General features: G+C 39.4%; 1 protein-coding gene across 1 annotated transcript in view; it reads right to left on the bottom strand.

The window, feature by feature from the left end:
- The window catches only part of CAMKMT (calmodulin-lysine N-methyltransferase), a 420,005-nt gene that overhangs the window by 55,296 nt on the left and 352,042 nt on the right, over window positions 1–12,667 (bottom strand). The window contains exons 4-6 of the mRNA XM_052649043.1: window positions 4,016–4,076; window positions 2,002–2,056; window positions 885–948 (exon numbers count right to left, since the gene is read on the bottom strand). Coding sequence (XP_052505003.1) covers window positions 885–948; window positions 2,002–2,056; window positions 4,016–4,076 — 180 coding nt within the window. The remainder of the gene's footprint in view (window positions 1–884; window positions 949–2,001; window positions 2,057–4,015; window positions 4,077–12,667) is intronic.

Here is a 12,667-nt window from a genome sequence, read left to right as displayed (position 1 = left end):
TAGCAGAGGTAGAAAAAGAAAATTCAAAAATAGGCTCTAGGTAAGATGCTTACCTCTTACAAAAATCAACACTGCTTTGGCATTTTAGGGGCCTAAAATTCAAATAAGTAGATTGCCTCTTTCATAATGTAAATAGAAAGCACACCAAAAAATCCAGAGCAAATATATCCTCCACCTTTCCTCTCAATTTCTAAAGGCTGTTAACTGCCCCTGAACAAATCAGCTCGATTGCTAAAGTAGCCACAAATTATGCTTGCTTTTTTAGTTAAAAGTACAGTTCAATTTTCATGAACTCTGTGTACATATTAGTAAAGCATAATCTAATATAATGGGGTTTGAATTGTAATAGCATAGCAGAAAAAAAAAGAGATAGCTTTTATGATCCTAAATAAAAGGAAATAATGAAAAACTGATAGCTGTTTCCAGTGGGGAGATACAGGGGACTCCTCAGGAATTAGAGTAGGTACACAAATCCATGGTCCACACGGAAGAAAGGTAGTAATGCAACCTGAAGCTGGAAGTTAATTTTTGCAAGCAACAGCCGATATAATAAATGTTAAATCATTTATTTTATCCTGGCAAATTTCAATAAAAATAAAAGGACAAGAGTGCTTGGAAATTATCACAAAACAAATGTTCTTATTGCTTTGAGTGGTCCACAAACCATAAGCTCCTGTAATAAGTATAAAAATCCACCAAAATTAAAAAAAAAATAGTCGTATGCAATGAATGTCATACATTTCTACTTTTTCTTAATTACTTATCATGTGTATGGGGGGAAATCTCTTTTAATACCCCATGCTGTCTTTCTTTATATCAATTGTTACTCAGCCGAGGAAAAGAAATGAGCACGACAAGCCCGTTTTCTATCTGAATAAGGATACTTCTGATGGCCTTTTCATTCCCATCAGTTAACAGAACTTCTTTGACATCTGCAGAAATAGCAACCTGAAAAAAAAAAGGGGGGAGCACAGCAAACAATGAGCAAATATGCTTGTCTGTGTAGAAGTGAAGACAGGAGTGACAAGCCTTCAGTATCATGCTTCCTCACCTATTTCTCTGTAACAATCTTCAATCTTTTTTCATTTTATGTCTGCATTATTTTAATCATTCAATCAAATCAGTCAATACTTTTATCATTCCATTTGCGGGAGCCTCTATCTTGCTATCATTCTGTTCGGTAATTGCATTGTGACAGCGGATGATGGTATTCTGAGAGGCTTTCATTTGTGGGCTTCTGTTTATCTAGTAGAGCCATCATACAAGGCTGTCACTCTGCCTTTCAGCTTGCTTCTGTCTGACTGCCTGATGCCCTTCATATAACTTTGCATTGCAGGCAGATGGCTTTGTGAGGGTAATTTTTTTGTGAGCTTTGACATGCTCGCACATTGGGCTGTAACCCTGACACATTGTGTAAGAGCGACAGGTTTGTCAAATGCCAATCAGTGTAACAATATGCTTTTATTTGTAGAGACATAAAAACTTGTCTAATGCACTGTGCTGCTACATAATATCTCCTGAATACATGACTCAGAACCCAGAGAATGGGGAACGACGTTCCTGAATGGCCAATCTAATTCAAAAGAATCTAATTACTGAGCGCTCTGGATCATGTTTGTTGGTGTAATAATGCAGGCAAAACATTAGCAGCTATATCATGGTGCTCCAACTGTGATTTGCCGGGCTATTCCTGTATCTTAGCAAATGGGACTATAATCTGAAAAAAAAATGCTTTTGCTATGGCGAAGAAAGACTGTGCGAGGCCTGGAATGTCACAACAAGCGATATTGACTACACTGAGGTAAAATGTTTCTGCTCATCGAGGCAACCATAAAATCAATATGATCCGAAAGTAAGTCAATCTAGAAGGTCTCTCAAGACCCGGCAGCTTGACCGCAGCTGATGCTGTTGACGGTTCTCTGACCCAGCAGTTGGAGGCCCTGGAACATTTTTCCTTTTGTTCCTCTCTCTGAATGGGATTGGAATTGAGAAAAGACCTACCATGAGCCCAGCCAAGCATGTCATGCCACCCCCTAGCTCACACACAGCAAGGTCCCTGAAAGAGAGAAAAGAAATGGTAGAACCCATACAAATGAGATGAAAATGGGCAGAGAGATATATATGTTACAAGAACAAATTGCCATCTGCAGTAAGAACGGCGCTACCAGGAAGTTGTAGAGACATGACGAGGCTACCTCATGTCGTTTTGCGTTTTAAAAATAATTATGAAATAGAAAAGTCACAAAGCAGGCAAACCAGTGGGGGTTCCCTCATTAGTGTTCACTGCAACATTACCACCGCTGAGCTGAAAAATCTGAGAAGGTTCCCTTTTTTTCCCCTGTCAATGGCGCTGTCTTTTAGAACTAAACTAGCTAGAGTAGCGAAAGATAATTGTTAGGAAAGGATAACACTGTTAATCCACATTCATTCCTTCAAAAACAGTTAGACAAGTAAATGAAGAATATATGTGAGTGTGTATATACCTATATTATAGTGAAAGACACACACAACACACACACACAAATACATGCAATCTTGAATTAAAAAAAAGTCTAAAACAAACAGCAGTATTTTGGAGAGCTGAACAGCCCCCATAAAGAACAATTACACAAGGAACATTTAGCAATTAACACTTAAATAACAATAGACCCCAACACAACACAGTGAATAAACAATGCGGGGACATAATATGGTTAAGCCAGCAAAACCAGGCTCAAGGAATGACTGGGCTCTGACTTGACTGCTCCTAAGTAAAGCGGCTCAGAGTTAAAACTGACAGTCTGGGGTGGCACTCCGCACTTACCTTCCTCTTTGTGCCTAAATATTAGCCCTCAACGTGTGACATTCCTGCTCTGGCCCACTGCCTGCTGATTGGAGCTCCAGGCAAGCTTGAGCACAGTGAGATGAGCAAATGCCAGACTTCTAGGGCAGCTTTGAAGCTCAATTCAATACTTCCCTGTTCTTAGTTTATATGCTTATACTCTTAAGAGATTGTCTCTTCTTCTCAATTTGGGAAGTTTATTTCCTCAGCAAGAGGAGGAAAAAAAAAGAGAGAGAGAATCTAGGGAGGGAGAGGTGGGAATAGAGGGAAAAGAAGAAACCAAGCCAGGACATTCGTATTCTGAAATACACATAATGTATATTTAGTTATTCAAAGCAATTAGAAACTGGTTGGTAAATATGGACCCACAGAGCTTCAAAAACTACATATTATTGACCCAGTCTTGTAAACACATATTGTTACAACACATACCCGACCTTGTAAGTATATATTGTTAAAATGATCACTAATGGCTTGTCTGGAATCATAATGGACTATTAAGGAAGCATATATTGGATGACTTTTATAAAATGAGAATGGAAATGAAAAAACCCATATTTTCTAAGTCTACCAAACATCTTCAGCATTTTTTTTTAAAAGGAGTTTTTTCTTTTTTTGTAATCCCATCCATGGTTTAATCTATAGTGCACATTCACAGTTGAAAACATTCTTCTCCATAGCATGAATCTGTAATAGTAATTTATATTTTACAAGTACATATTGTTAGATATATAAAATACCTTTAAAATAAGGGATGGGATGGTATCTTTAAATAATAGCTGTGGGGTATTTATTTATCAAATATTCCATAGTGACTTTCCTAGCAGAACTTTAAAGAATGTCTTTTTTTTTTTTTTTTTGACCTTTACAATCAGTAAGGATTGATTGGAGCTTCACTTTCGTTTCCCCAAAATCAAAGTGAAATAAAATGCCTTGAGTGGAAATCAAAAGCCTTTGACACATAGCAAAAAGCTTGCTGTGCAATATTAGTACCCAAAGGCAATTCAGATTTCTTTTTCAGAAGCAACATGTTTTCACCATGACCTTCCCCCTCCTTTCCTTCCTTCATTTCTTTCTTCCTTTCTTATATATACTTTTAACAGTTTAATTTGAAGAATGTAATCATGGTGATCATTAACATGCAGACACAGTACCTATAGTGGGCTAAACAAATTTTTAAGGGCAGCTTAGTACCTGAATATACTACTGTGCTTGAGGCAGTAGTAAGCCAAAACCTCTTCAGCCGGCCAGATGCCTAGAAAACACAAGAGGATATAGACTTCTTTGATAACAGAAGTTTCTTCTGTAAAAACTCTCTGTAGTCATGCTCTTAAGAAATGCCTTTTAAAAAATAATGTTCAGTATAAGTGATTTCAACTTGAATCAAACTTACCTACCGTAATTATTACTAGTAACGTCATACCACATGCATTTCTTTCCTTCTGGATTACAACTTTTCCCCCAGGAAAATATCCTAAATAATTTTTACTAGATTTCAATCACAACAAAACAGCAAAAACAATAACAGCCAAAATTATAAACATCCAAAGTTAAATTTTGAATGGTATTTCAGGTAGATCTTACTCTTATACACATGAATCTTCATGTTGGCCAATTCATTAGGATCATGAAGACCTACTGTATATGTAGCTCATACTCAGCAAAAATCACTTCCAAGAGCAAATAAAACCACTGAGGTTATTATACCTTTCTTGTCTGACTCCATACTAATGTTTTTCATATACATAATTATTTCCTTTCTTCAACTAAAATCCAACTGGAGTATAAAATTGAGAAACGTAAGTTTCACCAACTTTGTAAATCTTTCAATTTAACAATAATCCTACCCATTAAATTCTGTGGAAGAGCATTTCCTAAAATCATCATCTGTAAATCATTTATGTAGAAGACAATAGTTTTTCATGGATGAATATGAATTGCTTAAAGAGAAGACAGATGTGCTCTTAATTTTTTTCTTTATACTTTTGGTATTTCAAAGAAGATGGTGTCAAAGAAATGGTAAGTAAAATGCTAAGACAATCAATGGATATACGTATATTAATAAATAGCAAAGAAACAACTCTTAGAACATTTGTTGCAGAAAAGTCCAGTCACCTGTTCTTATTAGCTCAGTCTCCCAGGCGTTTCTGGTAAAAATGACAATTTTAGGGAGAAACAAAATAAACCAGCATGAAGTGTCTGGAGTTATATTTGGTAGAAGTCAGAGAAGCAGTGGAGTGTAGCAGTTACAACTACAGGTACTTAGGAACCAAACTCAGTTGGGCTCCAGCCCCAGCACTGCCTTTCCTAGTTGAGTGACCTTAGATAGGTTACTTAACCTCTCTGTTCCTCAGTTTCCTTATCTGTAAAATAATATTATTGTAATATCAACCTCACAGGATTGCTGTGAGGATTAAACGAGTAAAGTATATGAGATGTATTTAAAACAATTTCTAACTCATAACAAGCTCAAAGAAAAACAAAATTGTTAATGTTATTCTCCTGCAAAGAGGGATAAAAGAGTTGAAGAGAGTGTGAACCTCAAACAACTATCCTAATAATCAGAACACATGGAGAACTTTTTTGACCTGATCCTAATCATTAGCTTTGGCACTACCCCAAAGTCCTAATACCTGGCATACAGAAAGAACTCTACAAAGATTAAAACACATAACAAAATTCTCTGAAGGAAGAGCGCAAGACAGTTTTCCACATCAAGTGAATATAATCACCACAATGATGAACTTCTTTATGCCTTTAGCAGATGGTTTTGAGGATTTAAAACATAATGATAGGGGAAGAATATTTAACTAAAATTCAAGCCTTGATTAAGAACAAAAATGTGATTTCTAAAATGCATAGTCTTTTAAAACAGTTTTACAATTTTCTCTTAAAAATTATAGAGGTTGATTTTTAACTAAATTAGATATGAGAAGTTCAAAGAATAAAGTTTAAAAATCACCTAAAATTCCACCACTAGTATATAATCACTGTTAACATTTTGGACACCATTCCAAAAAAATCTCTCTAGGCATGAAGACATTTTACACAAGTGGGATCTTCTCAGGGAGGTATTCAATAATCTCATTTTGCCCCACTCAGTATGTGGTGGATAGATTGCCATGACAATAAAAATACACTATACCCGCATCATTTTTAATGACTGCCTAAATATTTTATGTTTGCTTCATAGTTTATTTAACCAGTTTCCTTTCGATAGACATTTCAGTTAATTTCTAAGTTTTTGATATTATGATATTATAAACAGTGGTACAATAAAGACACATTTTCCCCCCAATATATAATTTTTTTCTTCTTAGGTCAAATACCCAGAAATAGAAAATCTGTTCAAAAGTCAAGTACATCTCACATTCTGATATATCAAACTGCCCCTCCAAAAACTGTATCAAGCTACAGCTCTAATAAAAGTGTTTATTTCCTCAAAACCTTGACAGGACAGAGATTTTAATTTTTGCTTATTTGTTAGACTTTTAGGTTATCTCAGTACAGATCAAAACCACAATGGAATAGCACTTCACCCCCTTCTAGGATGGCTATATTGAAAAAGTCAGACAATAACAAATGTTGGTGAGGTTGTGGGGAAACGATGTAAAATGGTTCAGCCATTTTGGAAAACAGCCTAGCAGTTTATCAAAAAGTTAAATGTAGAGTTACTATATAACCCAGCAATTCCACTCCTAGGTATATATCCAGGAGAAAAGAAAAAAATGTCCACACAAGAATTTGTACACAAAAGTTCACAGTAGCATTATTCATAACAGCTAGAAAGTGGAAACGACCCAAATGTCTATCAACTAATGAATGGCTAAATAAAATGTGGTATATCCATGTAATAGACAATTTTTTGGCAATATAAGGAAATAAAGTGCTGATTCATGTTACAACATGGATAGAACACGAACATTATCATGCTAAGAGAAAGAAGCCAGACACAAAGGACTACATATTCTATTTTTCCATTTATGTTAGATGTCTGGAATAAATGAGGGGTGATCGCTAATGAGTACGAGATTTCTTTTACATGTGATGAAGCGGAAAGTTGGTGATGTGATCCATTTGATGTATGTAACCAGCTTTTTGTCATCTGTGAAGTAGCTAGTTTAGAATTATTTTATGAATTTGTAAAGATTGTATTTTTGGGCTAGAGTGGGGCTTTGGAGCTACACCTGGGTTTTCTCTAGTTGCAGTGAGCAGGGGCTGCTCTTCGTTGCAGTGTGTGGGCTTCTCACTGTGATGACTTCTCTTGTTGTGGAGTCCGGGCTCCAGGCAAGTGAGGGCTTCAGTAGCTGCAGCGCTTGGGCTCAGCAGTTGTGGCTGGTAGGCTCTGGATCGCGGGCTCAGCAGCTGTGGCACAGGGGCTTAGTTGTCTGTGGCATGTGGGGTCTTCCCAGAGCAGGGATCGTAACCATGTCCCCTGCATCGGGAAGCAGATTCTTAACCACTCGACCACCAGGGAAGCCCTAGAATTACTTTAAATGTCAAGTTTTGTGGTTAATTTAGAAAGAAACACATCTGTTATTAACCTAAAGGCTGAACAAATTCTAAAATTAACTGTCTGTAGATATTAAGAGACATGAGCCTTTAGCCAAACATGGGTCTTTCTAGATTACTTCCATTCTAGAGCTTTTTGCTTTCCCATCAGTTCAGTTCAGTTCAGTTCAGTCGCTCAGTCGTGTCCGACTCTTTGCGACCCCATGAATCGCAGCACGCCAGGCCTCCCTGTCCATCACCAACTCCCGGAGTTCACGTGTTAGAAACAAGTCCTGGGACTCTGACACACAGTAGCCAACGGGCAACACTGCTGACTCCTCTTCTGACTCTAACAGCTTGTACTTGCCCCATGATGACAACACACCTAGCTCTTGGAGCAGAGACGTGGCTCTTCTGTGATCTGCTGATGTCTGGAAAGCAAGCAGCAGCTCTCTACCTTCCCCCAACTAAGTGATCATGCCTGTCATGCAGGAGTCACAATCAAGGCCTCTCTCAAACCTGAGACTCAAATGGAGAGGCCAGCACATCCTTAGCTAGACCACTGACTCTTCTGGAAGAAGAAACCCGCCAGTGGATGTTACTAAAATGAAAAGCTGCTCATGCTGGAATGGGTAGGTAAACCTCTTGGACTGTTTTCAGTGTTTATGCTCTGTCTCCTTTTACTTAAGCATTTCTGCTTTGTCTTGAACTCAGAGTGGAAATCTGTAAGAAGATACAGAATGCTCTATAAATATTTATTGGGCATCTACTATATTTCAGGCCCTGTGGATCAGCAGGGAGTGATACAGCATGGTCACTGGAGATTCGGTCTCATTCGGGAAGAAAACTATTAGACAAACAATAACACAAATAATATGCCTAATTATAAATGTAATAAATACTGTGTAGGAAAAATAGAGAGTGCTTCTGAAAACCAGTCACAGGGGACTTAAGCTGGTTGGAGGGGAGGCTGCGAGGAGTCCATCAGGGGACACTTGTTTGTAGAAATAGTAAGCAGGCTGAGACCCAGAGGATGAACAGACAAGAAAAGGAGGAAGAGGGGCCCAGAGCTGGAGGCAATGGTCCACAGAAAGGGAGCACCATGAAACAGAGCTTTGAAGAGAAGAGTTTGATGTTCCAGGAATGGAAACAGGGTCCAAGAAGCTGGAGATTAAGTGAGAAAGGAAGAGGCAGGACAAGATGAGACTGAAGGGGGTGCTCAGGGGCCAGATTTCATAGGCTCAAAGGCCATGTTAAGAATTTTAATTGTGGGCTTCCCTGGTGGCTGGCTCAGTGGTGGGGAATCTGCCTGCCAGTGCAGGAGACATGGGCTCAATCCCTGGTCCAGGAAGATGCCGCATGTCATGAAGCAGCTGAGCCTGTGTGCCACAACTACTGAGCCTGTGCTCCAGAGTCCGGGAGTTGCAACTACGGGAGCGTATGAGCCCTAGAGCCCACAATAAGAGAAGCCACTGCAATGAGAAACCTGTGTATCGCAACTAGAGAGTAGCCCCCGCTTGCCGTAACTAGAGAAAAGTCCTGTGTAGCAACAAAGATCCAGCACAGTCAAGAGAATGAATAAATAAATTTGTTTAAAAGCTCCTTTAAAAAAGAATTTTAAATTGCACCTTAAAGTAAATGATACCTTTAAGCAGCAAAGTGGTATTCTCAGATTCACATTTTAGATCATTCTGACTGCTCTGAAGAAAATAGACTGAAATGGGGCAAGAGGAGGTGAGGGTAACTGGGTAGGAGGCTACCACAATTACCTAGGTCAGTGCTGATGGTAGTTTGGGTGATGGTTAGTGGAGATGAAGAAAAGTGGAAAGATTTGAGCTATATTTAGAAGGTATACTGACAAACTGATTATTAGTTAATTAGATGAAGGGGGTGGTAAGAGAGAGGGAAGTGTCAAGTGTGACTTAAGTTTATGGCATGAAGAAGTGAGCTCATGATGTATACCAGATACGTACAGGATTTTCCTTCAGTTTTATATGAGCTCCTCCTCAATCTGCATTCATTGTACAAAAACACAGCTGGGGGTCTGGGGTCTGATTCTGGGTCTACCACTAACAATCTATGTGGTACTGGGAAGTTATATAGCATTTCTGAGCATTAGTATGCTCATTCATAAAATACTAGGCTTGGGTAATATTATGCGAGAGAGGGGGATTCAAGCTATAAAAAGCTACAATAAAGAACTTTATCTCACGCTCTGGAATTATACCGAGTTCAGCTTGAATACTGGCTCTTACTGGTTGTGTGACCTTGGGCAAGTACCTAAACTTTTTAACTCTCATTCATTCAACAATTCCTGGCAGTCAGGCTTCCCCGATGCCTCAGCAGGTAAAGAATCCACCGGCAATACAGGAGATACGGAAGACGTGGGTTTGATGCCTGGGTCAGGAAGATCTGCTGGAGGAGGAAATGGCACCCCACTCCAGTATTCTTGTCTGAAAACCCCATTGACAGAGGAGCCTGGAGGGTTACAGCCTAAAGGGTTGCAAAGAGTCAGACATGACTGAGCGACTAAGCAAGGCCAATTCTAGGAGGTGGAGAGATAGCAGTGATTAAAACAAAGTCCTTGACCAAATAGCTTTAATAGAGGCAATAAACAAAGTAGTTCTAGATAGTAATAAATGTTGTGAAAAAAAACAAAATATTAATGAAATAGAAAATAACTATAGGGGTCGGGGTGTTGCCACTTTAGACAGCATTGTTGGGTAATGCCTCAGTTTTCTCATTTGTGAAGTACAAGCAAAAACAGTTCCTCTTCATACCATTGTTGTGAGGAATAAGTGAGATAATACCTGTAAGGCACTTAGAACAGTGCCTGGGAGATAATAATTTTTAAAATAATGTTAGCTATTGTTGTTGCTGCTCTTGCCTTTGTTATTATTTTGACTTTTGTCTATCCAGGAAATTTTATCAATCTTGATTATATGTTTATGATACTTTCAGGGAGATTATTATTCCTAATGGACAGCCTACAAAATCAAACCAAAACTGAACTCTGGAAATATCTGTCCCAGCTAAGGGAACTTTGAAAATCAATCATAAGCAAGAATACCATATATATATAGAATATCATATATATATATACATATATATAGAGAGAGAGCGCGCGCGAGAGAGAGACAATGCTTGTTCTATACTTGTCCTTCTGCTCTGGCCCATTAACAGACTTGCTCTGAACAGTAACTATGAAGCACAGCCTGCCTGTGTGTATGGAGTCAGATCACAGAGAATATGAGTACATCTTGGTGAAATGGAATGTCCAGTGTAGCCCTGTACAGTGAGTGGGTGGAAGCTTGCTCTGTGATGTTCTAATGTTTGTTGAAGGCTGACTGCTGGCCAGGCACAAGGTAGATGAGAAAATTGAGGCACTGAGAGGTTAAGAAATCTTCCCCCAAATTAGGCAGATATTTTGTCATTGAGTTGGAATTTGAATCCAGGTAATCTGATTCTAATGGAGAAGGCAATGGCATCCCACTCCAGTACCCTTGCCTGGAAAATCCCATGGATGGAGGAGCCTGGAAGGCTGCAGTCCATGGGGTTGCTGAGGGTCGGACATGACTGAGCAACTTCACTCTCACTTTTCACTTTCATGCATTGGAGAAGGAAATGGCAACCCACTCCAGTGTTCTTGCCTAGAGAATCCCAGGGATGCAGGAGCCTGGTGGGCTGCCATCTATGGGGTTGCACAGAGTCGGACACGACTGAAGTGACTTAGCAGCAGCAGCAATCTGATTCTAAAGCCGTTATTCTTAACCTCTGTGCTATACTGCCTTCCACTAGATTGCAAAATCAAGGGCCAAATGAATTTTTTTGCAGTTTTCTTCTGTTCCAGGGAAGCCAACTGATATAGATAATGAGCATGTGGAAGTGAAGGGACACAAAGAATTGCCCAGGTATTTCAACAATATATTCTTCTAGGACTACAAACTGGGTTGGTTTATGGGTGTGATTTTATGAGCAATGCATTACATTTTAAAACTTAAATTTTAATTCAGATACCTATTAATTTGATGATTATGAAATAAGGGAAAGCTGAAAGGAGCCCCAGCTCCAGCATGAATCTGAAGCAGGGAGAGGAAAAGAGTCTTTGGTGCTCATTCCCCAGACCTCAGCCTTCAGTCTGATGGTCAGTTTTAGAGCTGCTGCTGCTGCTAAGTCACTTCAGTCATGTCCAACTCTGTGTGGATGCTGCGAAATCAACTAAGTGACAGATGAGAAATGGAGACAGGACCAGGAAGACGCTGAAGCACCACTGAGAAAAAGGAACACACTGCAGCTGCAGCCACAGCCACGGTTCCAGTGGTTCAGACAGTAAGGAACTTGGAAGACAGCTCTGAGGCTTATTAGCTTTGCGACCTTAGCAAGTCACTTAAGCTCTTCTTGCATCATCTCCTTATCTGGTAGTAATAATACCATCTACACTGTAAGTAGAGATGAGAGTGTAATAGGGAAGAATAAATCTGACTCCAAATTGGATCTGTTTCTTTTACTTTAAACTTTGTATTTTATTGCTTTTGCTACAAGTTAAAAATGTTGCCTATAGCCTGAAATAAACAGTATAACCTATCTTCAAGGCTCTGATTTTTAAAAATATAACTCTTTCCCATTCATATAGAAATAAAAAATTGCAGAGGAAAACATTTGTCCTGTCGGAGGTTTCAGTTCAGTTCAGTCGCTCAGTCGTGTCCGACTCTTTGCGACCCCATGAATTACAGCACGCCAGGCCTCCCTGTCCATCACCATCTCCCGGAGTTCACGCAGACTCACGTCCATCGAGTCCGTGATGCCATCCAGCCATCTCATCCTGGGTCGTCCCCTTCTCCTCCCGCCCCCAATCTCTCCCAGCATCAGAGTCTTTTCCAATGAGTCAATTCTTCGCGTGAAGTGTCCAAAGTACTGGAGCTTCAGCTTTAGCATCAGTCCTTCCAAAGAAATCCCAGGGTTGATCTCCTTCAGAATAGACTGGTTGGATCTCCTTGCAGTCCAAGGGACCCTCAAGAGTCTTCTCCAACACCACAGTTCAAAGGCATCAATTCTTCGGCGCTCAGCCTTCTTCACAGTGCAACTCTCACATCCATACATGACCACTGGAAAAACCATAGCCTTGACTAGACGGACCTTAGTCGGTAAAGTAATGTCTCTGCTTTTGAATATACTGTCTAGGTTGGTCATAACTTTTCTTCCAAGGCAGGAACATGATGACCTAACCTACCTGGACAGCTGCAAGAACAAAGGATTTAGACACCAAGAAGCTTGCAACAACCAACCACACCTCCTCCCCTTTTAGTATAAAGGAAGACAGAATTCTAAGTCAAGTAAGATGGTTCTTTGGAATCC

Source organism: Budorcas taxicolor, chromosome 11 (assembly GCF_023091745.1).
Source record: "Budorcas taxicolor isolate Tak-1 chromosome 11, Takin1.1, whole genome shotgun sequence".
NCBI classification, from domain to species: Eukaryota; Metazoa; Chordata; class Mammalia; order Artiodactyla; family Bovidae; genus Budorcas; species Budorcas taxicolor.
The sequence above is the reverse complement of the archived record's forward strand: the minus strand, read 5'-3'. Positions and strand labels throughout refer to the sequence as shown.